General features: G+C 35.2%; 1 protein-coding gene across 2 annotated transcripts; it reads left to right on the plus strand.

The window, feature by feature from the left end:
* Positions 1 to 1354: 1354 nt before the first annotated feature.
* pnck (pregnancy up-regulated nonubiquitous CaM kinase) lies at positions 1355 to 10193 on the plus strand. 2 transcript variants are annotated; one of them, XM_043247659.1, is made up of 12 exons: positions 1355 to 1948; positions 2419 to 2521; positions 2778 to 2909; positions 3006 to 3080; positions 3614 to 3752; positions 3952 to 4075; positions 4651 to 4726; positions 4814 to 4926; positions 5795 to 5873; positions 7289 to 7376; positions 7988 to 8072; positions 8429 to 10193. In XM_043247659.1, the coding sequence occupies exons 2-12, from the start codon at positions 2448 to 2450 to the stop codon at positions 8437 to 8439; spliced, it is 996 nt and encodes a 331-aa protein (XP_043103594.1). In that variant the 5' UTR covers positions 1355 to 1948; positions 2419 to 2447; the 3' UTR covers positions 8440 to 10193. The 2 variants fall into 2 exon arrangements, with proteins under 2 accessions (XP_043103594.1, XP_043103593.1); XM_043247658.1 differs by having other exon boundaries at positions 1358 to 1948; positions 7988 to 8078.
* Positions 10194 to 12867: the final 2674 nt, after the last annotated feature.

Genomic DNA, 12867 nt, shown 5'->3' on the forward strand with positions numbered 1-12867 from the left:
TCTAGCCCCCCCGGAGAACAACACTATGTACTATGTACCAATCAAAACACCTCAGCTGTATTGAGAAATCTTAATGCAAAAGCAGAAAAACAACCTGTTTCCTTTTGAGATCAGAAAGAGGTTAGAAAATAAACTGTCTGCATTTCCTGCAAGAAACCTGGACTAAAATGATAAGAAGATTTTAGATAAAAGATAGTGATATTGGTGTAGTGGCAATTAAAATGTATTTCTGTGTAATCAAAAATATAAAAAACAAACTGATCATGAACCTGCCATTTTGTATATAGAATAAAAATGTCTTTATAATCAAAATATATACATATACCTTTTAGAGGATGCATGATATGTTGAGTTATATTCACATTGTTTCGAGTCTGGGCTGTTACGGTCCTAATCTGTTCATGTTTCACTTTCTTCATCTTCACCTTCTGAAAAACAAACAAATAAAATAAGGACTTGTTGAAATAGAACAAATTTGAATAATAATTTTTAAATGATAAAAAAAACCCCTATACTCAAATGCAATTAAAAAAATACTTTTGTTTTTGCTTAAATAATAATAAATATTATAAATAAATATTATTTTAATTAAAATAATGTACAAAAAAATAAATATATATGAATGAGAGAAATTACGGTTATATATAAATATTCTCTATCTATCTATAAAACGTTGTGTATTAGAAATGTTATGTTAGAAATGCATCATAACTTAATAAACTGCAACAAATAATGTTTACAAAGCACTTCATAGAAAATATATGCAACATATTTATATTAAATATATATAATATATATTATATAATATATATATTAAATATATATTAATATATATTTAATATCAAATATATAAACTCAAATAAATAACTTATGTAGTAATTTATATAATATTTAATAGTACTATAAACTACTCAGAGAGACAAAATTTTCCCTAATAGTTGCTGGGCTCTTTACTTTGGATGAAAGTTATTAAAGGGTTCCCTCTAGTGGCCATTCTTTATTACAACACATTTGATAGTAAATTTGCTGCCATGTTAATCAGCAAGAGCAGCTTTTGACGATGGTTTGTAGCTTATAATAACTTTAAAGGTAAAGTTTAATCATTCATCAGTTTCTAACAGATTTGATCAATGTTGTTTGATGGCGTAAAGAACATTGTGTTGGCACATTTGTTGTTTTGTAAAGGCCTTATGCAGTGTTTCTGTATGCATGACTGATGCCAAGCCACATTTTACCTGTTTACCTTTAACACCTTGTTAGTCAGCAAATGTAAAGGCCAAAACACACCGCAGGTGAGACAGTCAGTGTTGTGTGTGTGTGTGTGTGTGTGTGTGCAGTGTTCACAGGGCAGAATGCTGGAATGCTAATACTTGAGTGGAAAACCCCTGTGCCCCTACAAGGACAGCTGAGAGAGCTCAGGATCTGTGGGAGCGCTACCAAAAACAGCCTCAATAATGTAAACAGAGACAGAGGCTTCTGGCGAACTCGAGGCATCTGAAAGCGAACGGTAGCACTTCAGTTCAGCAAAGCCTGACTGCCATGATGAAGAATGCTTATTTAATGTGCGACGGGCAGATGGCATCAGATATGTCTCGGAGACAATGTTCATCTGTCCTTATCATGCATTCAAGCATTACATTTGAGTTAGTCTGAGTCAGTCTTAAGAGACCTGTTGTTGTTTGGCCAACCTCTTTTTCTCTCTCTCTCTCTCTATCTCCATCTCCATCACTCTATTTTCACTTTCTCTCTGCTTTCTGTGCCTGCTCTCCTGTTGTCCTTCATCTCTTTGAGAAGTCACTTTTCCTCTATAAAGCATGTAGGCGTCCAAGGTCATCAGTGTAAAATGAACGTGATTTTCGATTAAAGAGAGAGCAGAGAGGCTGTTGGGAGTTTGGTGACGTGAACAGAAGCGGTTTGCCTTCCAGATCCTCACGGCAGCAATCAGCAGGTAATTGAGCTTTTGCTTGAATCTCTTTTCTAAAGGGTGTTTTAGGGAGAATATCACTGATTATTGATCTCATTTCAATGCTGAATTTTCCTTCATGCGTAGATGTGTCAAGCCCAGGCGCGCTTGTATAATTGCGCTAGTTATCTGCATGTCAAAAGAGAGGCGTTTTTTTTGGTAAAGTTGTGCTAACGCTGCCTTTTTATTTTCGAGAAATCAAACACCGGGGAGGGCATTCAAAAACGTTTTCCCCATCAGGGCTTGTGCGGTGGAAAAGAAAATTTGTCAAAACTCATTGCTAGTCATTGAAATCTCCAAAAGGAGTCAGAATTTGGCATTTGCATGTATTGAAAAGCGTTTTCTTGAGTGCCTGTTGCTGTGGAGGGCATTGCTACAGCCTTAAAATGAACGTGCTGATGATTTTCGGTACTTATTTGCATGCTCATATTAGTGCTGTGTGTTTGTGTATGTAGTACGCAGATCACACTTATCCTGCGTTGCGATGCCTCTACTGAGAGATCTTCGGAAGAAAGATGACATCAATGCTGTTTATGAGCTGAAAGAGAAACTGGGAGAGTGAGTTTTTTTTCATATATTCAATATTTAAAAGTATTCTGAACACGTAATGACTTGAGAGGAGATTTTGACATTTCGGTTTGCTAAACACATTTAAAGACTTGTCGACTAGAAGCAGAAAATATTATTAAGAAGACTCTGGAGACCGCTATTATTCACAACGTGCCCATGGCACACAAACTTATAATTAGCCATTAATTTAGAACAAAACTCATTACAGCTGAATTATAAATAATATAAATGTGTAATGTCTCAGGGGCTCGTTCTCTGAGGTTCGAGTGGCTCAGCACAGATGTACTCAGAAGCTTGTGGCTGTCAAGTGCATCCGCAAGAGAGCGCTAAAGGGAAAAGAGTCCATGCTGGAGAATGAGATCGCGGTATTACGCAGGTCAGTGATTTAAAAAAACTTCATGATTTTTTACATTTCCTTGCTTATTAGAGTACAGTCGAGTTTTACAGAAATCTTTTATTTGTCCCTTCACAGGATAAATCATGAAAATATTGTGTCTTTGGAGGAAACATTTGAGACTCCTACCAAATTGTATTTGGTAATGACACTGTGAGTGGGCCCGAATGTGAAAAATTGAAATATTGAAGTAAAAAATTGTTTCGTAGGATTAGAGAGAGAATGATAGATAGAACAGACAGACAGACAGATAGATAGATAGATGACAAACAGAATGATAGATATACAGATAGAAAATTGACAGACAGAATGATAGATATAATGCTAGTCTAGATAGAATGATAGAACAAAAACTCAGAATGATACGGAATGATAAAAAAATAGAATGACAGAATGAGATGCAATGTTAGGACAGATAGATAGATAGATAGATAGATAGATAGAATAATATACAGAATGATAGCACAAAACATTATTAGAAATATAGAAAAGATAGACAGACAGACAGACAGACAGATAGACAGATAGATAGACAGATAGATAGAATGATAGCACAAAAAATTATTAGAAATATAGAAAAGATAGACAGACAGAGATAGACAGACAGATAGATAGATAGACAGATAGATAGATAGATAGACAGAGACAGACAGACAGACAGACGCTGATGACAGTGTGTTGTTCAGGCTGACTGGAGGGGAGCTGCTGGACAGGATTCTGGAGAGAGGCAGTTATACGGAGAAAGATGCCAGTCGTGTGATTTATCAGGTGCTGTGGGCGGTGAAGTATCTGCACCAGCTGGGCGTTGTGCATCGAGATCTAAAGGTACCTGAGAACTATATCGAACACTTCAGTGTCTGTTTTATCATTGTCACTTTCAGAGCACTCAAGTCTTTCAGGTGATGCTTTGGGAGCGCTTCGATACGTTTCATTAAAAAGTTTCAATTCCAGCTTTTCACTTTGCCTTTGAGCTTTGCATGCAGCTAAATCATATTACAATCATAACAAGTTCTCTCTCTATTAGCCAGAGAATTTACTGTATGAGACTCCATTAGAAGACTCCAAAATTGTCATCAGTGACTTTGGTCTGTCTAAAATGGAAGAGCAGGGCGCTCTTTCCACAGCCTGTGGGACACCTGCCTATGTTGGTAAGAGAGTTCATTATTATGATTATTCTGTTTGTCATCTATCTTTGTTATCTATATCATGTGCAGTAACATAGATTCAAGCAAAATAAAAAAATAAATTAGGAATAAAACACAAGTCTGAAGCTCTAATATGACATTGAGAACTTTCTTTAATCTAAAAATACTTTAGAAGAATAGTTCACCAAAAAATTTGAATTCTGTCATTATTTACTCAGTCAAGTTATTTTATCTTTGACAACAAACGTGTGTTTCTTTCTACTGTTGATCATGGAAGAAGGTATTTAGAAAAATACGGGTACAAAAACTTCTACGGAAGTCAATGGGAACCATCTACTCTTTAGTTACACTCCTCCTTTAAAATATTCTCTTTGTTCAACAGAAGAAAGAAACTCGCAGAGGTTTGAAACATTGTGAGGGTGAGTAAATAATAACAGAATGAACATTTTTGGATGAACTATGCCTTTAAGAGCCCTGCATAACAGGTGTGTTTCTGAACTTTAAGTGCTGCAAAGAACCACAGAAGAACCATTACTTTTAAGAGCCTAGTTTTTACCATTAACTGTTTGTGTTTGTAGCTCCTGAACTTCTACAGCATAAAACATACGGCAAAGAGGTGGATCTCTGGGCAATTGGGGTCATTACATTTATTCTGTGAGTGCTGGATTAATATTATTTATACTACATGAATAAAACGCCAAGATGAAAAGTTTGTATCAGCAGTTTTTGATTTTCTGGCAGGCTCTGTGGCTATCCGCCATTCTACGATGACAATGACACACAACTCTACAAACTGATCATAAAGGCTGAATATGAATTTGATTCGCCATACTGGGATGACATCTCTGACTCTGGTATGACCCAAAAATATTTATATATCTCTTTTATTGTATTTCATGAATGAACAAATCACATTCATTGCATCCTCACTTCGAATGCCCATATAATAATGCTCCATGCCTCTTAGACTGGGTCAGAAGTACTGTACATATTGTTTTTTAATATGGCAAAATTACATATTCACATCTGATATTTCCATTTAGCATTATTTAATGCTACTGTTATAAAAGTAGAATTTTTTTTCATGAAAAAAGTAAAATTTTTAACTGAGGATGTTTTATTACAAAACACTTAAATGTCAGACAAAAAAAAAACCCAAAAGCCTAAATAACAATTTTTTTAGTTTTTAAACACTTATTTGTAGTGTAATTTTTACAGAATTTGTTTTAAATGTATTTTAAATTTACATTTTAAAAAGTTTTTTAATATAATTAAATACCTAGTAAACTACTTTGTTAAATTTAAATTTTTAAATAATGCGTTATGCTTATAGTTATATAAAGCAGTCTTAAAGGGACAGTCCACCCAAAAACAAAAGGAAATATTTTGAAGAATGTTTCAACCATTTTTGTTTATATCTCATTCTCAAAAAGGTCTAAAACAACACTGGGCCTAACCGACTTTTTTATATATTTATATTGATGCACTGTGATCTATTTCAATTATAACCAATGTTTTTGCTTTCTGCAATAGCTTAGGAAATAATTGCACGAGATTTGAAATCAAAGCATTAATGCTTTCATGAGCGGTTTTAAAAACTTCACTCATTATATTAATGCAGAATGTTTTATAATGCAGCCCTAAACATGCCAAATGCTGGCCACATTAAGTGGTATTGATCTTCTTGTGTTCTCTGCCTCTTCCTGCCCACTAATGCTTCAGCGAAAGACTTCATAGTTCACTTACTGCAGAAGGATCCAGCGAAGAGGTTCAATTGTGACCAGGCCTTGCAGCATCCTTGGTGAGTCCATAAATAGCAGGAAAGAGGCGGACGGGGAGCTGAAGGGTTGATCAGCGGTAAAAAGAGAGGCTGACCTTGAAGAACAGATGAAGAGTTGGGACACATCTGTGCAGCTGCGTGGGAGGGAGTGCGCAGACGGGAAGAGGAATATAGAAATAAACAAATATAGAATAAACAGATGTCTCTTCACCTGCAGCATTCAGAGATCTTTAAGGAGCACAAAACAATTATGATTTTCAGAAAAGAAATAGAACAGAGCGCTCAAAAGAAGCAATGCGTTTAGAAAAACGTGGATACTTGAGGCATTGGATGAATAACACGCATTATAGTTTCCCAGAAGAAAGTTTTAATTGCTCAGATGTTGCTCAAAAGAGTCCTTTGAGTTTCCAATTACGATTCATTCTCTGACCGTCATCGTTGTCTGAGATGTTTCTCTTAAAGTTCCTTAGGAGACATAAATTGTTGACATGCAGTAAAACTATAGAGACATTAAATTAATGTGGATAGCGGCTCAAAAATCGTATGGAAACACATTTTCTCTCTCACATTTCACACTTTTTTTGTAGCATTTTTCCCCTCAGAATATAAATCCAATCAGAATTTGGAGCTTATTTTAGTATTCTGTGATGCTAGGAGAATCCTTTCGCCAAAATGTGGGTGATTAACTTTTTATTCCATTATATTCCATCTTTAAGTGTTTATGTTTTATCATCACTTGAATGCTGATAGGTTTCATAAAAAATACAACATTTCAAACTGTGAAAAAATGCATTATTATCATTATATAAGTAGTGTATTTTTATCAAAGTACCGCATTTTCAAGCAAAATGCACTCAGATATCATATTCTTTCACTTGTAAATAATTATATGAATAATTGAAATTGCGTTCAGTAAACAGAACAGACACACAAACACACACATATACATATGTTTACACACAAACACACATTTTGGCTAAATAAATACATATTAACCTATATATACACACACACACACACACATACTGTATTTCTAAATAGATCACACACATACATACATATTCATATCGCTGGGTTATCGGTCTATCCACGACATGACTAGAGATGTTTCTGTATCTGTAAAGGCATTTCTCCATCACTGACCAGCCTACTTCGTTCCGATGTAATACACCTAGAACAGGGATTTCTGTAAAAACTCGTCTTTGGCGGGGAAGCGTTGTAATCTAAATTACAAGATATATCTCATTAGTGGCAGGGAAAGAGTTAATTAATTACATAATTTTTATTTTGGGGTAAACTAACCTTTAATATTTAAAAAAAATTAAATAAATTATGTTATTGCTATGATGCAACGCAAAATTTTCTACATAATTACTCCATACTTCAGTGTCACATTGTACATATTCTGAATGAATATTATTGCTTCTTAACGACAGGATATCAGGAGGTGCGGCTCTAGACAAGAACATCCACGGTTCAGTGTCGGTGCAGATTCAGAAAAACTTTGCCAAGAGTCACTGGAAGGTAAGTGTGAGGAAAACAGACCCGATGCAACTTTAAATCTGCCAACATCGCAGTCATACAATCACGGCCCACCTGATGCAAACTGTACCTTTGTCATCTGGTTGGTTGACTGGGTTGAGTTCAAATCAGGGTCCTGAAAAAAAACTAGTTGAGAAGCATTGCATTAGTTGTGTCTAAGTGGGCTGTTTTTGAGTAAGTCAGATCACTACTAAAGCACAAGACTCCCATCCTCTATGTGTAATGTGTAAAATAGCTGTATATGACCCGTGTCTGTGACCTCTGAGGCTGATACAGCACTTTGCATTTGTAAATGTATGGCTAGAGTTACTTTAGCGGCATATGGAGGCTTTGTTATTATTTGCCGCCAGTCGTTTGTTGCTCTACTCCTGATTGTCTGCCCTGCCATGCAATTACAGCTTGTACCTTTAAAAGGGCAAAAGCTGTAATTGCTGTAACTATCGGGCTTTTAGTTCTAGTGCAATAAATGCCTCCAAACATTAAACTGACTCTTCTGCTCTTATATGCAGCATAGGTTTGCTGTTTGCCATTTAAAGATATTTGCTGAAGTTCACTAGCTGGTGCAGCATTATCGCTGGTGTTTTGTGTTCTAGAGAGCCTTTAATGCCACCATCATTGTGCGCCATTTAACAAAGAAAACCCACTTCGGGGAAGAAGATGAAGGGAATCAATCCTCAGGTATAGGTAAGGAGACGTCACATGACTGTGATAGATGATATTTAGGAAAATAGCACTGAAATTATTTTGCTTTTATACTATATATGAATATATGTAATTTATTTTCTCCACAGTTTGTTGCAGATTTGTACCAAAAGTACAATTACAAAGTTTTTCATTTTAACATTTTAATAGCTGAAAATGGTTTATGGGTGGTTTGCATTCCATTGCGATGAATAATATTGTTAAAAATCTGATGATGTTGACATGAATTGATTGTAATGATTTTTCTCTATTTGAACATCATTCTAAAATCTAATGTTTTTTTTTTTTTTTTTTGAGAGTCAATGAAAACAGATGATTTGATTTTTCTGCAGGAACCATCTGACAATCCTCTGGCAGTAAACCGAGGCTCTGTTAAAGGGAATAGTTCACTAAACATAAACTGTGTCATTTGCTTACCGTAATGTTGTTCCAAACCCTTATTTCTTTCTTGACCCTCACTGTGTGAACCGTGAAAGAAGCAGTCAACAAATTCTGTGAATATCCAAAATAAGAAAGAAAAACATTTTGAACATATTCAAACTTGGCATGTGCCAATTGGTTACGAGACATGTAAGAGACAATAGCGTTCAGCATCAATGACAGTAAACTTAGTGAAATGCATCTTGATACACATAGTGAACTATATGCAAAAGAATGAATGTTTAAGAACTGCAGTGGAGTTAAAGTTGTCAAGAAATTGATATGAATCTACTTAAATGCATCAGAACAGAACATATGGTGAACGATTCATCCATGAGTGTTTAATTTTTTACTTTTTGGACTTCAAATTTTTAAATCAGAATACAATTTCTTTTCTTAGTGACAGGTTCCAGACTTTTCAAATCACACATCTTTTTTTTTCAGAGATTGACAGGGGGGTTATTACTGTTAACTAAAAGGAAAAACTGTAATAGAACACCATCTTTAGAATACATTAACAATATATTTTCCTTAAATATATACATGCGTGCATATATATGTATATATGTATGTATATATGTATATATATATGTATAGCACTTTTAGTATAGCTTAGCATAGATCATTGAATCCAATAAGACCAGTAGCATTGCATTCAAAATGACCAGAGAGTTTAAATATTTTTCCTGTTTAAAAATAGACTCTTCTATATTGTGTGATATATTGTGTACTAAGACCACCAGAAAAATTAAGTTGTGATTTTCTAGGCCGATATGATTAGGAACTATACTTCCATCCCGGCGTAATAATCAAGGATGAACGTTTGCTGCTGTAACATGGCCGCAGCAGGCTCAGTGATATTATGCAGCGCCCTTCGGTCTTAGGACACAATATGAATACAGAAGAGTCAAGTATTAAATAGGATTAAATATGCAAACTGTTTGGTCATTTTGGAAAGCAATTCAAAAACAGTAAAACTCTACTCAACTCTGGGGGAGTTGGAGAATGAGCCCATTTTTTAAACAAAAGAGTGTTCCTTTCAACCTTTAAACACACACACACACACACACACACACACACACACACACACACACACACACACACACACAGAATATATATAGAAGTATATCAATGATTCTAAAATAACAGTCCCTATTATTGTATGCTTGAGAAAAGAGCATTTCACTAAACCTTTCTCAAAAAGAAAAATCATTCAGGTTTGGAACAACATAACCATGACACATTTTTTCATTTTGGGGTCTCAGCGCAGTGGTCACTGTGTTGGGCAGATTGACAGAGTCTCTGAAACACACCTGTGCTTTAAACGCACCACTGTCAGTGAGCCTTCTGCAATAGCTACTGCTGCTACACTTCAGTGGGCTGCCACTGTAAAAATACCCTCAGTGGAGAGCGGCTCCTTCACCAACTCGTGTTTTCATAAATGTTCTACTCCCCGTCTACTTGTATTTGACGCATAACAGCATGCTGCTATTTGACAGAACGCAATATTTAGTCATGTACTACTGTCTGTCAGCTGTAAGTACCGTCACTTGAAGCATACCAGTGGCATTTCAAGGACAAATATGGCGTACAATAGGATATTACATTAGATAAATGAAGTAAATAGTAATTGTTGCTTTGTATCTGTGCTAAATAAATAAACCGATCTGCATGTCATGTTGTGAATCTGTTACTGGGATGATATAAAAAGAAAAGAAGAGAGCCAAAAGAAAAGATTTAGATTTTGAAAGCTCGCCATCCATTGTCTTCCCCTTTTATAAGCAATCTCACAAAAGCACACAGCCCATAAATTAAGAACAACAACAGAGATTCTCCAGCACTGACTGTAATGATAGGCTGATAAGACAGATACGCTGCCCCCTCTAATTCATGGAAAGAGCTCTACGTGCATGGACCGGCCGTCAGCTTAATGAAGTCTGGCCCAAAATGATAATTCAATCAATTCGGTTTAAAAAAAGACATGAATGGGCAAGATACATGAGCTCATGATCTAAATATCATTGAGGATGATTGTGGTTCCCGATGAAAGAAAACAACTTGTGAGACTTGCGAAAGGGGATATTTATAGAAAAAGCAGTCCGAACCAAGTCGCTTTGTTTCATATGATGGCCTTTTTGTGAGAAACAGATTGAAGTTTGGGTTATTCACAAATATCTTCACTAATTCTTTACTGTAGCTCACACTTTAATCGACACCAATGTCATGAGTTTCATTCCAAAAAATGCAAGAATAAAATATAATGTCACTTTAAGTAAAAGTTGCTTTGGATAAATCCTCTGATCATATGGGTTTATAAAATGTCTTATAAAAACTTGCATTAAACTTACACTTACATACATTTTACATAAATGGCCATTAAATTTATATTATTTCATGTAACTGTATATATTTGAATGTTTTATAATTGTAATATTTATAAAGCATATATATATATATATATATATATATAATCTATCTATCTATCTATCTATCTATCTACTGTGTGTTTTGTAAATTATGAACAAGTAGTTAAAATTGAATCCAGTAGGGGGCACTTTAGGTCTCTTTTTAGCAGTTATGCAAGACATATTTCCAAACATCAGTAATTGCACCTTTTTAATGATCATAATTTATAAGAATTACTATTATTTGAATAAGTAACCTAATTCTACAAACGTGGTTACTTGATTTCTTTATAACCTTTTTTTTTCTGCCAAGCATTTTAAAAGAAAAACAGCCACGGGCATGTATTTTTCTATAAAAATAACTTAACATTTCGTTAAAATCTCGATTCATTTCTACATCTGTAAGCACAACAGATAAATGTACAGTAATCAGTCACAACATTATTGGCCGGTGTCTATGTGATGATATTTCCATTTGGCAAAGAAGCTTAAGCCTGGCCTAATTATCAGATGAATGGAGAGTGATTAATGGTTAATGTTTTATTGACGTTAAATAAGATCATCCACACAGCGTGATTTACTACACGCTTCAAACAGACACCGAAACAAGTGGATCGCACAGTTAGAATATGAAACGATCAACTTCGGCGCTCCAATAGTGGTGTAGGGGAGAAAACAGAAGGCCATTACGGCTGAGAGTTATCCATCCTTATCCTAAACTAATGAGACAGATTCCTAAAAGCTTTTCACTGTACACAAAAACCCAGGAAAAAAAATGTCCCAGTGACCTGGAGACTCTTAGCAGCTGTAGTCTGAGTCTTAGGGGAGTACAAAAATATGTTTGATCTCACTTTTTTTATGTAGTGCAAATGACTTTTATGAAATGAAAGTGTTTAGCACAACAACAACAACAACAGCAACATTCTGCTCTTATCAAAAGACGGCAGCTTTAATAAAACAGCTCTTGGTAGAACATTAAATATCCTGAAGTGCTGCGGTTTCGAAGGAACCATGAGGAAGCAATTTACAGCACTGCAGGCAATTACATATTAAACAATCTCAAAATGGTCTGCCAGTTAAGACGTGTTGCCAGGATGTTCCGAGGCAGAGAACGCGAGCGAGCGAGCTGATTGGTTGAGGGAAATGCTCCGCTGGCCAATTAGAATGCAGCGCCCCCCAGAAGTGTGATTTGAAAGTGCACGCATACCACTAGAACAGCCACAGCTAATGCAGTGAATAAATATCTAATGGAGAGGTTTTTAATCAGATATAGAACGGCATGCCTCAAGTAATGCTCAGCGTGACCTGGATTACCACTAACAGCTCCAGACACCTGAACTGTCTCGTCCACTTAACTGCGGTTGAAAGGTCACGGTCTGCTTTCCCAGCGAGCGTGCATGTGGTTTATGCATCCAAATGGGAAAGAACTCGAAAAATGAAAAGCGACTAATTAAATTATAGTCTCATTCTTGGGAAAGTCCTGTCTCAAGGAAAAAAATAAATAAATCAAAGCAGGCATTGTTAAGCGCTGGACAACGAGGTGGAAACTTTATTCAACCTTTATGAAGGTTGAAGGCCTATGTATCTGCGTGTCTGTTTTATTTAGGGATGAGCTATATGGGAAGCCAAAGTCAAAAACATCATATGAGAAGCTCAGCAGCCTACTAAGTGTTTGAATTAATTCATATTAAATTAAGTGATCTATTGAAATAAATAATCATTACTAATCACTATTCTAAATAATTAAACATTTTAATTAAATAAAAAAACATCACATGGCAGAAAATAGCATCTGCAAGGCTAAAAATAATATTATTAATAATAATAAATTTATATAAATGACAACAACGATAATAATATTTATTATTACTATTAATTAATATATTTATTAAGTCATCACCGGGGTCACAAATCACTCAGGACAACATTCTGTCTTAAATAAAAAA

This window comes from Puntigrus tetrazona, chromosome 8 (genome assembly GCF_018831695.1).
Source record: "Puntigrus tetrazona isolate hp1 chromosome 8, ASM1883169v1, whole genome shotgun sequence".
Lineage (NCBI taxonomy): Eukaryota > Metazoa > Chordata > Actinopteri > Cypriniformes > Cyprinidae > Puntigrus > Puntigrus tetrazona.